This window comes from Macaca thibetana, chromosome 4 (genome assembly GCF_024542745.1).
Source record: "Macaca thibetana thibetana isolate TM-01 chromosome 4, ASM2454274v1, whole genome shotgun sequence".
Lineage (NCBI taxonomy): Eukaryota > Metazoa > Chordata > Mammalia > Primates > Cercopithecidae > Macaca > Macaca thibetana.
The window spans coordinates 93,650,272-93,666,539 of NC_065581.1; the positions used below are offsets into that span (position 1 = coordinate 93,650,272).

Below are 16,268 nucleotides of genomic sequence, written 5' to 3' on the forward strand. Positions count from 1 at the left end.
AATTTTAAAAAATCATTCCACGAAAAACCTCTATCATAGTTTATAAAAAGAATATAGGCAAATTTTGAAGACACAGCAGAGAATTCATTTGTTTTTTCCCAGCTGCCTTAAGTGACCCACCAAGAAAGCCCTGGGCTCTAGCTCTTAATTACCCCAGAGAGTCTCCTCTCTATGGGTAACAGTTTCAGTAACAACTTTCCCTCAAGCTACTAGCACAACCTACTGACATGAGAGTCCCAGGAGTGTTCAGTTTTGTCTTATAAAATGTCCTGTTTTGTCACAACCACATTTAATTAACTTTTATTTACTGTCTCAAAGGATCTTTGTTACAAAGACCGGCACTGGCACGAAGGATGCTTCAAGTGCACCAAATGCAATCACTCTTTGGTGGAAAAGCCTTTTGCTGCCAAGGATGAGCGCCTGCTGTGCACGGAGTGCTATTCTAATGAATGCTCCTCCAAGTGCTTCCACTGCAAGAGGACCATCATGCCTGGTAGGATCTCAAGGGGGCTCCTGTCTCTAACTGAAGCTGCCATGCTTTTCATTAAGTCCCAGCACATGAGGAGTGCTGCAGCTCCCAAAACCCTGGTTTTGAGAAAGACATCTTTCTTACTCTCTCAATCTCCTTCCGTGTACCTTAGAAATAAAAAGATTGTTCATTCATTATCCTTGAATAGGTAAATTACAGTGTTCTGTGTATTTTCATAAAGTCTAATTCATTGAAACATTTCAAACCAGAACCTCACCCATAAAATAAAGAAAAATTTATAGCAATAATACTACATTAAACGCAGTGCCCTAGGCATAATGAATGGCATCAGAAAGAGTGATTCATCATAGGCGACTGGGGCCAACTGTCATTTTGTAGCTTGACACAAACTGTTTTGGGGATCAGTCATTGTTATTCTCTCTTAGGGAAGACAGGGTTCATGCATATCATTCCACTTTTGGCAAGGACTAATTCTTTATATTTTGATCTTCTTCTCAATCTCTATGGACAGCAGCATAAGAACATAATTCAATCTTACTGTCTCACTCTTGCTCTCTCATTTTCTTATTATGGATTCAGAGAATTTCTAGAAGGCCATAACTGCACAGCGTAGTCTCAGCAGTTGTGCTCAGGGCATTTTTAATACCCCTGTAATGATTTTGATGGCCCAATTTATCCAAACCATGTAAAACGATTAGGAGTCTTCATTCGAAGTACTTTTACATCTCCAGATTATAGGTTATGAAGGGCTTGAAAGACTTTTCAGTGTAAGAGTGATTCTCCATCACCATGGCTGAACTTTACCAACCTTTTCTTTTTTTTTTTTTTCTCAGATGAATGGGTTTTTTTGAACCTGAAAAAATGCTATTTTTCTAAAAGGACAATTCATTTATCATCTTAACTTAAAACGTCTTAAAGTAATTTGATCTGTATTATGCTTGACTTATACTAACAGGTCCTTAATTTTGGAGTACAGGTTCCCGCAAAATGGAATTTAAAGGAAACTACTGGCATGAAACCTGTTTTGTGTGTGAGAATTGCCGACAACCTATAGGGACAAAGCCTTTGATCTCCAAAGAGAGTGGCAATTTTTGTGTGCCGTGTTTTGAGAAGGAGTTTGCTCACTACTGCAACTTTTGTAAGAAGGTAATTTTCTAAAGAGGGTGAAGCTTATGGAAACTCAGACCATTTCTTTTTAGCTGTATCGTATATTTGGAATGAACTGATATTGTTACGCTATATCTGCAATCACACACCCATAGTAGTTTGGACTTTCAACATGTCCAAACCACTAATTGTCATGATGACGATAACCATCTTTTTTTTGTTAACCATAAAATTCCAGCCACAGTAAGAATTTAATATTCCAAACAGCTCAAGTGATTTGGTATTCCAGTTCATTGCACTGTTTTTTGTTGTTGTTGCTGTTTTGTTTTGTTTTTTTTCCTGAGATGGATTCTCACTCTGTCGCCCATGCTGGAGTGCAGTGGTACAATCTCAGTTCACTACAACCGCTGCCTCCCGGGTTCAAGAGATTCTCGTGCCTCAGTCTTCTGAGTATCTGGGATTACAGGTGCTTGCCACTGCATCCAGCTAATTTTTGTATTTTTAGTGGACACAGGGTTTCACCATGTTGGTCAGGCTGGTCTCAAACTCCTGACCTCAGGTGATCCACCTGCCTCAGCCTTTCAAAGTGCTGGGATTACAGGCATGAGCCACCACACCTGGCCCATTCACTGCTTTTATACAAGATCTCACATATTCTGAGAGAAAGCACAGGTCTCTCTTTGAATACAGATGTTTCTTAAAAAATAATTTTTGATCCATTCAGTATTAACTGTTTCAGAGAAATATGGATTTGCCTCACAAAGTGACTAAGGGAACCAAGTTAAACAGGGTGTTTAACTCTTCACATTCTTTCTCAGCAATGCAAATGTCTTCTTGATTTGAAGCTTTTGTATTTCCTAAGAGTAGAGCAATCAGCTCAAGAGAGTGCCAAGATCATGGGGGACTTTCAGCAGACAAAAGACAGAAAGAAGACTAAGGGCAGCAAGTTCCTTCACTCCAGCTCCAGGATCATGTACAGCCTTCTGACTTGGCTTCCCACTCAAAAAACATTTTCTAAGAGAAAAAAAAAGTGATTTTTTTGAAGTAAACTTCATCCAATTCTTTTTTTATCCTCTAAGCTTTTATGTGAAAAAGTAGCTCTAACACCTTGATGAAGCCTGTCTGCATTCCATATAATATATATGGGATGTTCTCAAAGAAATCCTTGATCTCTGAGGCATCATAAGTTTAAAATGACACCATAAATTGTCATAAGAAAGCTGAATCATGAAAATACATTGAATTAGTATAGTGGTTTCAAAGTACTTTTTATCTATGGGCCACTTTGGGAGAACTCTTAAGCCCGTTTGTATATCTGGACAGCTGGAAGTCACACTACCACTTTCTACACACGCATATGTGAACACACATGCACATACACACACACATGCAGTGATTGTTTAACATGCATAACCAATACCAGTACTTCATTTAAAGAGGTAGCAATATACTATACTAAGTTATAATTATTAAATTATACAATGTTGATGGCTGAGAATTGCAATTGATGACAACATGATATAAAATAATCTTATGACTGAGACCTTCATTACTCTACCAAAACACTAGCTTAGAAAATGACTTTACAAGCAGCAATCAAGCCATATGACCATGTGACATATGAATTCCAAAGAATTACCAATGACAGCATTTAAAAACATGCTGGAGGTTGGGCATGGTGGCTCATGTCTGTAATCCCAACACTTTGGAAAGCCAAGGTGGGAAGATTGCCTGAGATCAGGAGTTCAAGACCAGCCTGGGCAACATAGTGAGACCCTGTCTCTATTTAAAAAAAAAAAAAAGTTTAAACATTAGCCAAGTATGGTGACATGTGCCTGTAGTCCCAGCTACTTGGGAGGCTGAGGCAGGAGGATCACTTGAGTCCAGAAATTCAAGGCTGCAGTGAGCTATGATTGAGCCACTGTACTCCAGCCTGGGTGACAACGAGATCCTATCCCTAAAAAATATACAAAACTTAAAAATTAAAGAAATTAAAATCATGCTGGAAACAAAATGAATAGATTCATCTCACTGTTTTGAGAGACAACTGAGTTAGCCAATTTTAGACTTCATTTCTTAAAGACTTAGACTAAAACAGTAATGAGATTTGTGAGAATTATCTTAAAATCATTTATTGGATACAATATAAAGTCTCTTTCAATGCTATAATAATTCAAGAGTGAAGCTTCTTTAGTACATCCATGCTGAGCACTGTCTGGGCCAAGTGCTAATGTTTCCCAGGTTATTGGAGGCTGTAACTATATTTAGGATATGATTTGAAGGCACCAAACATTTACAAAATATTTATATTGGGTAGTAGACAGATTATGACATACCGGATTATTTTTTATTTAGTTTTTAAAACCACAAGTCCTTTTCTAAAAAGCTGGATATGTTTTTGATCAAGATGATCCAATCTAAACAATTTTTTTCAACCCAAACCAAAACCCAAATATTTTCTTAAAAAAAAGAAAAAACGACCTGACAATCAGGCTCTTAGAACTTTTAAGCTCTAAAATCCATAGATTTTATTTTGTTACACTAAGATTTATTTTCCACCAGAAAGCAAATGATTTTAAACTACAAGCCCTTCAAATTCAAACTCCTCAAGGTTCAAAAGGAGTTAAACGTCTTCTTCAATTCTTCATCTGTCACCTACTGAGTGCAAAATCATTATTGCCTCCACTTTTTCAGAGAAGAAACTTGTTCTAAATCCTGGGATCAATCAGTGGTGAAAACCAAACTTAGATATTAGACTTCATCTTAACCTTCCTACCTCTTCAAAAGGAATGTAATCACAAGCAAACTATTTCTAATGTTCCAGAGTTTCTTGTCTCTAATTAAACAGTCTTTGGTGTATATATCAAGTTTTATTTTGCTGTGAATACATTTTTCAAGTTTCAGATCTTTTAAGCATTGCCTGCTAATCATTAGACCAAACAAATCAAAGGAATCATGAATTCTGCTGTGTCTGCTGTAGGGCATTGGAAGTCAGTAGGGGGTATTTTAAATTGCTTTACTTCCATCACACCATTATGCTTCTCATTTACTTATTCAGAATAGTATGCTTTTTTCCTCTAGGAAAATATCTTTCATATCAAATATCTTTAATTTCTAAGATATTTGTTATATGATTAAAAATATATTTAGAATAATTTTTTCACAAGTGTATGTCACAGACAAATAACATTTTTGAGTTTGTAAACAAGGAGGTGGCTTAAAATAGGCTCTATGTTTTACTATCTAGTTAATTTGATACAAAGGTTGTGGGAACCACCTCAGATATCCCATTGCTTCAGTCATTACAAAAATTTACAAAAACACATTCCAATATCTGCAGCAACTCTAAGAGCTCATTAGCTGTAAATTCAAAAGGTGATATGGCTTAAAAATAGTTACACGAGAAAAATTGCCCAATATTTATCCATCTGATTCTAAACAAAGATTTCTCAGCCTTTTAAAAAGTAGAATTCATGGATTAAATTCATTTAGGAAAAAAATTATCTTATGCAGAACTAATTACATCTCTGGCAAAACACTTCACATAACACCTTAAGGCTCAATGTACAACCACGGCTCAATCCATTGAGTTCTGATTCCCACAACGCCCCATTGCTAGATACAATATTGGAATCGCTTTCCAACTATTTTTTTCTTTGGTATTTATTCATTCATTCAGCAAGGATTTTCAACTGCTTATCTGTGCAAGGTAACCTTGACTCAGTATGGTATTAATGGTGATGCACACAGGCTGTGGAGTCAGACCATGCAGGTTTGAATCCTAGCTCACTGTGGCGATGGCAAGTAACTTAATGACTGTAACCCTCAGTAGCTGCTCATAGGAAAAGAGGGAAAGATAATAGTCTCTACTATGTAGAGGTGTTGAGAATATTCAGAAGAGGTCATCCTTAGCACGATGCTGAGGACTGAAAAAACACTTAAGAAATGGTAGTTGTTATCAACAAATAATGGTGCTTACCAATTCCCTTCAGAGTTACTGCTGTTGGATATTCTTGTACCTGGTGTAAAAAGTTCAGGAAAAAGAAAAATTCTTTTAAGCATCCCTAAAGTTAGACAGGTAGTTATAAGAACATAGTATAGAAAATAGCTCTAACAGCAGATCTTTAAAAACCAAAATTAAGAAAATTCAGACAAGTATGAGGAAGTAAATAAAGAACATGTGTGGTTTTCTCCCCGATCTTCCTGAGTCCAATAGGGCCCTGCCTCTGTTCTATTTCATTGTAGCAGACAAATATACAATAATTTTTATTTCTTTCTACTTCTAATTAATTCCTATAACCTTTGGTTTCTCATATTATTAATTTTTTAATGACTTTTTGAGGAAAAGAACATCCTAAGATGAAAATAGAGTAGCCGAAAGCACCAGTTGTGGACATAGAAGGCATGAAATGATCTTTTTTTTTTCTTTTTGCTTCCTTTAATCCCCAGAGATACTAGGATCTCAAGAGAATCATGAAATGATCTGAATTGTAATGGCTCCCATGGTCATTGCCTTTTCTGTGGTCTTTGGCAGGTGATAACTTCAGGTGGAATAACATTTTGTGACCAGCTATGGCATAAAGAGTGTTTTCTGTGTAGTGGCTGTAGGAAAGATCTCTGTGAAGAACAGTTTATGTCCAGAGACGACTATCCATTCTGCGTGGACTGCTACAACCATCTTTATGCCAACAAGTGTGTAGCCTGTTCCAAACCCATTAGTGGTGAGTTCTTCAGTTCAATATGATCTTGCCATGAGACAGTTATGACTATATGAAACGCTGTCTAGTTAATTTAGGAAATACGATTAAAGGATGGGAAGCTTTCATTTATGTTTCCTTTTGAGATAAACACAAGTGGGTGCAAATATATGAGCATAAATATTACATGGATTATTCAAGGAAAGTATAATTTGGGTGCCTATACTCGGTAAAGGTAACTACCTACTAAACCTAATGGTACTGACTCTAAGTAAAAGACCTTCACAAGGAGGTCTGCTTGCAGCCTCATTAAGATTTGAGTGGGAGGAAAGAGTACTCATAAATCAGAATCCTGCTTAATTCCAAAATAGGACCAAGCATCCTTTAGTTAGGAAGGCTTTAATTAAATTCCACTATTGTATAGAACATCTGAAGCTGTAATAATTAAGGTAACATAGGTCAGTAATTAATTAAACTTCATTTTAAGATGCTTCTAACAAATGTATTACTCTCTTTTCTCTATTCACATGCAATTATGAAGTGCATTTATGAGTAGATGAAAGAAAACAAGATAGCATTTTACTGAAAAAAAAGTGACATGATTTGAAAATAACATAATGATAAATCGATCCAGGTTAAAGAGGTTTTCAAGGTAAAAAGAAATATATCTTTTCCCCAGAGACACCTTTAAAATGCTAATCCTATAATAAAGGAACTGAAACTAGCATGACACTTGAGAAATCCAGCAGGTATTCTTTCTGGCAATTTATAGTCACCTAATAATGTGTCAGAACTGTATATCTACTTTCTATTCCTAGTATTCTTAGATCATATTTCAATTTTTAATTCAGTTTACATACCATAGAATTAAAGATTTTATCCCTTTCCTCCTTCTTCATCTTCAAATATGTAACAAAATAAAAGTTGAGTCTTCATGCACTTTCCAACCGAAAGAAAAAGTTTCACAGCAAGCCCCACCTTGGCAGGTTTTCACTGACTTGCAAGGGAAGGGAGGGCGTCACCAGAAAAAAACAGCATGGTCTTATTTCTCTAAACGGAGCACCATGTGTGTCAGGATCTCACACTGGCCCACAGGCTACATCTGGCCAGCAGGCAGGTGATGTTTGGCCTGAACATGTTTGGAAATGTAAAATCCATCTCTGCAGCTAAAAGTAGAGGAAGAACCTACCATTGGGTGAGCAAACTGTCTCCACATTAACCAGCAGGGTCACCATCATATGGAACTAGTGGCTGTTCAATTGCATTGGGCATGCCCTCTCTGTTCCTTGCACCCTGTCTGCATCACTCAGCTAGATCACCTCCCTGGCCCTTGCAAGAACTTGCCTTAGCAGTCTCACACCACTGGGCTCCAGGGTCCATGCTTTTAACCACCCTGCTCTCCTGCCTTCTACAAATTTGGCAATTCCTATAGCCAAGAGAACAAGCCACTATCTCCACTGATTTTAGTTAGAAAATGGGACTTTCAGATATCCAACAGTACCTGGAGCTCCAGAATCTCCCTAGTAAAATCTGCAATCACAGTCCATTTATTTTATAACAATACTTTTCTTGAATCGGGACAGAAGAAAAGGAGAACTTCAATGAGAAAATAAGGAAATTAACAACTCAAAATAGGTTTCAAAATTCTCTGGGCATCCAGATGGCTAATACTGATCTGCAAAAAGCCTATACAAGCCCTGAACTTGAGTTTCAATTCTGATATATCACAGATTCATGTGCCTAAGTGATTTTTCTCATAGATTGTTCCAGATCACTGAGCCCAGGCTTTTAAAGTTGAGATGGAAAAACAACGTTGTTCTGCACAAAAATATGAGGATGATCAAGAGCAAACAATCTGACCCAAAAGTAATCTAAATGCAATATTATATATTTTATTCAGACTCATCAGTCCACAGGAAATGTCTAATAACTATTTTAATCTCTTTTCTAAACTTTTTGATTGAGACACCAGAGACTGAAATGCCTGCAAAAACTTACAACTCACTTTAATATTTCTTGATCTAATTGTTAAATATCTATAGACCCTGTAGTACCGCTTCTTTAAAATTGAGCTATTTGAACTGATGTACCATTGGAAATCTGATACTGTCACATGTCTTCAGAAAATTGGCATTCATCTGATTATTATATCACTTTAAGAAGCTAGGTATTCTTGGTCAAAGGATACAAAATTTCAGTTAAACAGGGGAAATAATTTCAAGAGATCTATTGTACAACATAGTGACTATAGTTAACAACTATGTATTATATACTTGAAAATTGCTAAGAGAATAGATTTTAAATGTTCTCACCACACGCAAAAAAAGTATATGATAAGGTAATAGATATGTTAATTGCCTTGATTTAGCCATTCCACAATGTATACATATACAAAAACAACACATTATATATGTACAATTTGTATTTGTCAATTAAGATTAATTAATCCATTAATTTTTTTAAAAAGCTCTGAGAAATCTACCTATAAATCACCAAGTATAATTTTTAAAACCCAGCACATTGAACTGCTTCATTTGAACAAACTCCAGGTATAGCTGCCATATTTTCTCCTCCTTTAAGATAGGATTAACCCCTTAAATTATCAGGGATAAATGAAGCAGCTTCATGCAGTGAAAAGTGCTCTGGACTGAGGAGCAAAAGACTTGGTCCTCCTGCCCCCACTGCTGTGTCACCATGGGTGACTAACTCACTTCCAGGGTGGGGGGCCTTCATTTGCCTTATTTATAAAACAAGCAATTGAGCAGCTTTGCTTTCTTCCATCTCTGTTTATTTCAAGGAAAAGGAATTTCAAATGTTGTGGTTTCTTCAGAGAGCGATGCTAATGTTCCTGACCATGTTCTTTACCAAAGAGAAACTCAAACTTAGTTTCATGAGGTTAAAAGCAGAGACTCTAAAGACAACTGGCCTGTGCTTAAATAGTAGGTCTGCTGCTTACTAGCTGGGTGACCTGGGGCAAGTGGTTAAACTTCTCATTTTTCAGTTTTTGTCTGCAAAGTGGAACTGATGCTAATATCTACCCCCATGAAGGTAAGGTGAGGGCTGTATAAGGTAACACACATAAAGACTTAGAATAGTGATTGGCACACATTCAAGCACTCAACAAATGCCAGCTTTTATTCTACTGACTTGTCAGAAACCTATGAAACCAGATAAAACAGGTGCCAGAGACCCACTTCAGGGATGACTTTCTTACTGCAAATAACCCTCATGACTTAAGGGAGTAAACATATCCTTTTTGGAACAGTTTGCAAACGTCTCACATGTTGGTTCAGCCCTTTCTTAAAGTCATCAGATGCTTCTAGTTTTTCTTCTTCATAAAATCTGGAAGATTTGCTTTTATATTTGCCACTTGTACAAGGCTTACTAATAAAATTAAGAAAAACTCATGAGTATCAAAATGCTAGACATGTAATAGTTTTATGAATAGCATAATTTATGTATATACAGAACATTACTCTTGCAGTCAGCTTATTAACGTTTTGAATAACATTAAGGGAATTAAGTAGTACATAATTAATTTACATTTATTAGGAAGTAATGTTGATAGCATCATAGATAAGCGAGCTATAAATTTAATCAAGGAAAGCAGAGGAATTTGATGTAAATTTCTCTATAAACTACTAAATTATATATGAAGACATCAAATAAGTTTGTTACGATGGAAACAAAAGTTCACTATCCTATTTAAGAAGAACGTATCTGAAATAGAATGCTATTCACCCTTTCACATCACCATTCCAAATGGAGTATTTGGAATTACATATGAATTATATAACTCTTTTAGCCTCACTCCATGGATGATAAGCAAATAATAGCACTAAGATTACTGGGAGAAAACACGAAATAAATATAGACCCAAGCCTAGGGCATCTCAACCTCTTCCCAAACCCTAAACATTTTCTCCCTTTATGGAACTTCTCAAAATCAATTTCTTGAACTATACCCTGGAATCACATTAGGGAGAGAGAGATCAGACCCTCACTGACGATTCAAATTCTACTACTTTTAAAAGAAACTGTGTGGCTCAAGGGAGGCCCAGGTTAAAGTGGAGGAGGCTGACAAAGCCCTTAGAAACCAATCACTGGATAACGTGGCTTCATTGGTCAGATTCAACAAAAGCTGAAGTTGTCTCTGAGCGAGGTAATAAGGCCACCACGTTAGGAGAGCTGAATGATTAGACAAAATTCTCTATTTTGGGCTTTCTAGAAATAGTGTCCCAAACCATATGACCCCAGGATGTATTCTAAGTACAACTAAGCACAGAAAAATGAGGGGAAAGAAAACTAAAAGTCGTTACAACATCGGACGTCAGGCTAGAAAGTGCACATTCATTTCATTTTGTCTTAATTTTGCAGCTAAGAAAACTTAAAGTCATATAGAGAAAAAGAGGAAATGTATTCATACTTAGATATCTATCTCTGGCTTTACAACCTATACCTTCTTTCCACTACGCTACACTGTATTTTCTTATCCGGCTTAGACAGTCCTTATCTGTTTCCAAAAATACGTGACTTGCATATCAGCATTCTGCCTTCTTCTGTAGATTATGGCAGAATTTGGCTGCGATTCTGGTTGGGTGGCATAGGTGGAACTTTCCTACAGCGGATAGGTCCGGATGGACACAGGCCCAGGAAGCAGCATTCTCTTTTGGGTTACTTGCCTCTATGTTGTCTTGCTCACAGCTATATCTCCATTTCCTAGAGGAGTATATGATAGAATGCTCAAGCTGTTCCTTGAAAGGATAGATTAATCTTTTTCTCCAATTCCTTTACAGGTCTCACAGGTGCCAAGTTTATCTGCTTTCAAGACAGCCAGTGGCATAGCGAATGCTTTAACTGCGGGAAGTGCTCTGTCTCCTTGGTGGGTAAAGGCTTCCTGACCCAGAACAAGGAAATCTTCTGCCAAAAATGTGGCTCCGGGATGGACAGTGACATCTAGGAGACAGTCCTTTCCCACCTAAAATCCACTTTGCCTTTGTTGTCACTAAAGCCAGAATTCAGTTGCAGTCTTATTTTTGACTTAAGTTTTAGAAAATATTAATGTAGTTTAGAATGGAAAAGTTTTTGCACACAGTTTGATCGAACTGTATTCTAAGGGCACAAAAAGCACAGTAGAACAGAAATGAATATATGCTAAATCACAAAGACAACTCTCCTTGCAAAATACTGCACTCTGCTGTTAGAAACATAGGAAAATATCTCTTCATAATCAAATATATGACATATACCTGAAGAATGAGGTTTTTCATACCTGAAGAGTAAAAGAAAAACTAAGAGCTCAAACTGAGAGGTATGCATGAGACTAGTGTTTGCATTCCTGGTTATATGTAATGTGATAAATTAGCTATGAATGGTAAAAGAACAAAAGTGATCAAAGTAAATTCATCAGCAATTATCACATTTAAGAATTGTTATGATTTAAAAATCATTCTTTTTTTGGTCACACATACTGACTTTAGAATTAAAAAACAAAGCTACAATTTGTCCTCATACACAGTTTCCACAGCTTGCTAGCTCCGTGTTTACTCAATGGAATATGAGAATTGAAGACTTTATGGCTCTCATAATCTGCATAGGTATAAAGGGGATCATTTCTACCTAGGGATAGTCAAACCATGGGTTTCAACACATTTTGTATTAAATGTGTTTTCAAAGTCCACAGTGATTTTTCTAAATGCTTACAGATTCCATGAAATAACAGTCATTCTTTCAAGTGGAGTTAACCAGGATAATCTTTGTCCCTAAAGGCAAACCTTTAAAATAAATAGATCATTAAATCATCACTTGTGGAAATGAGTTTTAGGGAAGGGATTGAGTGTTGGAACATGACTTTCATCCAGATATCTAAAGACATAATAGAATGCATAATTAGCTCTGTGCCTCATGCATTTTGCCTTCTAAAATTACATAGATGATTAATGGGCAGACATAAAAGTGGGCTTTAAAGAAATCTAGTAATAATAAAAACTGAAAAAGAATAATTCACTGCTGATAATTCCGAACCTGCAAAGCAGCACAATAATGTGCATTGTAGGGGAGCCCTCCCCACTCTTCCCCCACACCTGTGCCACCCACCTTACCCCAAGTCAATCGTGCCCCCAGCTTCAATCTGCTGCATAACCAGGAGGTGCACTCCTAACCCTAAGCAAACGTCCTACAAGTCAGTCAGTGTTTATTGATCACACAGGAAATAAACAGCCTTAGTTGGAAGTCCAGCACCAGGTTTATCTTTATACCAGACTTTAACTGATCGTGACCCTACCTTGCTGCCCCTGGATATTTTCCACATTACTTGGGACAAATGGAGAGCAACCTCTGCTCTCCATGATCAGTTATCACATTGGTTATAGCATCTCTTGGGTGGAGTAGAGGGAGGTCAGGAGAAGAAGCCCACATAGATATATAAGTGTCTTCTCTCAGATTATAGATTAGAGCATTAAAGGTTTTGATTAAAATCTAATTATAAGATACTGCTGATCACAATTACCAAAATAGCATCACAGGAGATTCAATTAAAATTGTCATGGAAACAATATTTGAAATAGTTTAAAATGCAAGAACATTCAGGGATGTTAACAATTTAGAGATACTAATAAATGTTCTGCTAGATAGACTATTTGAACACTAAAAATGTATTTTGGGGTTAACAATGCCAAGATACGTTTTCATATTCTCATTGCAAAATACAGGCAAAACTAGCAATATTTTTTCTGCATTAGATGAAATTTCACAGGTAAAACTAAATCTATGATATAGAAAATAATAGTACATTACACATAGTGAAAACTAAGCCACTTAGGTTTAGATAGATATATAACATGTAACATCTTCTCTGTTAACCAATTATAGATAAGTATACAACATGTAATGTTTTCTTAGTTAAATAATTGGAAATGTTTAGGCATTTTACTGTGTGTGGGAGGGGGCGTGAGTATGCACATGATGAGACTTGTATTCTAGCCTTACAATTAAAATTCACAGAATCATTTCCTAAATATTTTATTATCCTTTCATAAGTATAAATATATGTACTTTTACATATGAATAGTTCTGCATTTAGAAGGTATCCTACACATCAAACATCCATTAAACATGTACTATACTATGCCAAAAGTTAGAGCTTACACTGTTGTGGTTCTGGAGTGATAGGAGGATGGATCAGGGTATGGAAACGCAGAAGTGCGTGATGCAGAGATCCTTGCCTACAGGTTAAACAAAGCACCACTGTAGACACAGGACACATATACAAAACAACTAAGAAAAAAGACTTCGTTAGGTCTTTGTGTAATACACACAAAGATAAATGTAAAAATTATATAGTTGATTTATACGGTTTATGTGACAAAGAGAAAAACTCTCTTAATGGACTTATCCAAAGATGAAATGGACTGCCTCAGGAAACAGTGGGTTCCCAGTAATTCAAAGGTGACATCTGCATAGGCAGGAAAGAAGTTAAAAGCAAATCCCACGTGCCAATAACAACCAGATGGCTTGGAAGTAGCAGAGACTGTGCCGAAGAGCAGGAGAGAATAAGACTGCTAAAAGAGAAAGAGTCAGAGGAAGGGAGATATTAACTCTTAGGATAAAAAGTGTATATAACAGGCCATAGAAAGTTACCAACTGTTCTTAAGTAAAGGAAGAAAGTAATTATTGCAATGTTTGAGGGAAATTATGCTATTGATTCTTTGTGGAATAGAACCAAAGAAAGCAAGGTTCCAAGGATTAACTTTCTTACTGCAGTAATAAGTTTGGTTAATGGCTACAAAAGTGAAAAGAAAGAGGAAAAAGGCATTGAAGGCCAAGAGTTGTATTTGTTGGCAAAGTCAACAAGTCAAAATATTTTGTTTTGTCATGTTGGGGATTAAAGATGACAAAAGAAGCAAAAATATATTTCTGCTTCAATAATAATGACTAGGATGCCCAAGGGTTCAATTTTAACTTGGCATTTTATATAAGTGTTAAATTGGGACAAACTAGCTCCACTGGTTAAGTAAAATGTGGTTATGTTACAATTCAGGCTTCAAAGCTCACATCGTTGCTATAACTTAAAAAAAAAGGAACACTAGATTGTTTATTGGAGTAAAATATTGGCCTACCATTATGAAAAATGCATAACACTAATCACAAATGGTTAAAAAAAATCACTGCCAAATTTAATATCACAAATGAAAAGTCAATCCAAAAACACATTTGATGTTAGCAATACCATTTTTGAATTTAAGAAAAAAATTTTTAATCTACTTGGCATATTGTTAATTGTTTTTTAAATAAGAAAATGGTTGTTTGGCCGGGCGCGGTGGCTCAAGCCTGTAATCCCAGCAGTTTGGGAGGCCAAGGCGGGCGGATCACGAGGTCAGGAGATCTAGACCAGCCTGGCTAACACGGTGAAACCCCGTCTCTACTAAAAATACAAAAAAAACTAGCCGGGCGAGGTGGCGGGCGCCTGTAGTCCCAGCTACTGGGGAGCCTGAGGCAGGAGAATGGCGTGAACCCGGGAGGCGGAGCTTGCAGTGAGCCGAGATCGCGCCACTGCACTCCAGCCTGGGCCACAGAGCGAGACTTCGTCTCAAGAGAAAAACCATTATGGAAAACAGTATGGCGATTCCTCAAGGATCTAGAACTAGATGTACCATATGACCCAGCTATCCCATTACTGGGTATATACCCAAAGGATTATAAATTATGCTGCTATAAAGACACATGCACACGTATGTTTATTGCAGCACTATTCACAATAGCAAAGACTTGGAATCAACCCAAATGTCCATCAGTGACAGATTGGATTAAGAAAATGTGGCACATATACACCATGGAATACTATGCAGCCATCAAAAAGGATGAGTTTGCGTCCTTTGTAGGGACTTGGATGCAGCTGGAATCCATCATTCTTAGCAAACTATCACAAGAACAGAAAACCAAACACCGCATGTTCTCACTCATAGGTGGGAACTGAACAATGAGATCACTCGGACTCAGGAAGGGGAACATCACACACCGGGGGCTATCATGGGGAGGGGGGAGGGGGGAGGGATTGCATTGGGAGTTATACCTGATGTAAATGACGAGTTGATGGGTGCAGCACAGCAACATGGCACAAGTATACATATGTAACAAACCTGCACGTTATGCACATGTACCCTACAACTTAAAGTATAATAATAATAAATAAATTAAAAAAAAAAAAAAAAAAAAAAAAAAAAAAAAAAAAAAAAAAACCACAATGAGATACCATCTCATGCCAGTTAGAATGGCGATTATTAAAAAAAAAAAAAAAAAAAAAAAAAAAAAAAAAGAGAAAAAGAAAATGATTGTTACAGTGTGTTCTACATATATTTAATCAAGCACATAACCTGTAATACATCTATAGATAGATATTTATTATGATAATGATACAGTTTTTGCTAATTTTATACATTGGTTTTTAGAAGTCTCTTATACTGAATAAATTTACATTTTACATAGTCTATATTACTCATATTATTTTTAAAGATTTATTTTTTACATTAACTGTTTAGTAAACAAAATAGGTGTGGAATAAATTCTGTATTGTTTCTACTTCTATTACATAAAGGAACATGATGACTTTTACCTTCTATTACCCATCTGTTTTTACAACATTCAAGTTGTAACTATATATTCAGATACCATTTCAGGCATAAAACAGAATTGTCTGGCCCAAACAAAATCTCTCTTCTGTTAAACTAGGAGATCTATGGCTATGCTCCGACAGTAATAAAATGTTAAAATATTCTAAACTAAAAAACAAAACAAAACAAAAAAACCTCTATTACTTCTGTGATTCTGAAAATATTTTATGAAAAAAAAAATCCCACTTCAATTGAATTTTTCTACTTTGATGCAGGTAGTCTTTTGCTAATTTCTTATTTTTATATGTAAGGAATTGCTAAAACTCTTGGTGGCTTTAAACCCTTATTTATTCTATCTAAAGCTAAA

At 36.3% G+C, this 16,268-nt stretch overlaps 1 protein-coding gene across 4 annotated transcripts in view; it reads left to right on the forward strand.

Moving 5' to 3' along the window:
• The window catches only part of FHL5 (four and a half LIM domains 5), a 55,209-nt gene extending 40,325 nt beyond the window's left edge, over nt 1–14,884 (forward strand). For all 4 annotated transcript variants that reach the window (XM_050789622.1, XM_050789624.1, XM_050789625.1 and 1 more), the window contains 4 exons: nt 319–493; nt 1,467–1,636; nt 6,132–6,318; nt 11,090–14,884. In XM_050789622.1, the coding sequence (XP_050645579.1) occupies nt 319–493; nt 1,467–1,636; nt 6,132–6,318; nt 11,090–11,253 (696 nt within the window). In that variant the 3' untranslated portion in view covers nt 11,254–14,884. The remainder of the gene's footprint in view (nt 1–318; nt 494–1,466; nt 1,637–6,131; nt 6,319–11,089) is intronic.
• Nucleotides 14,885–16,268: the final 1,384 nt, after the last annotated feature.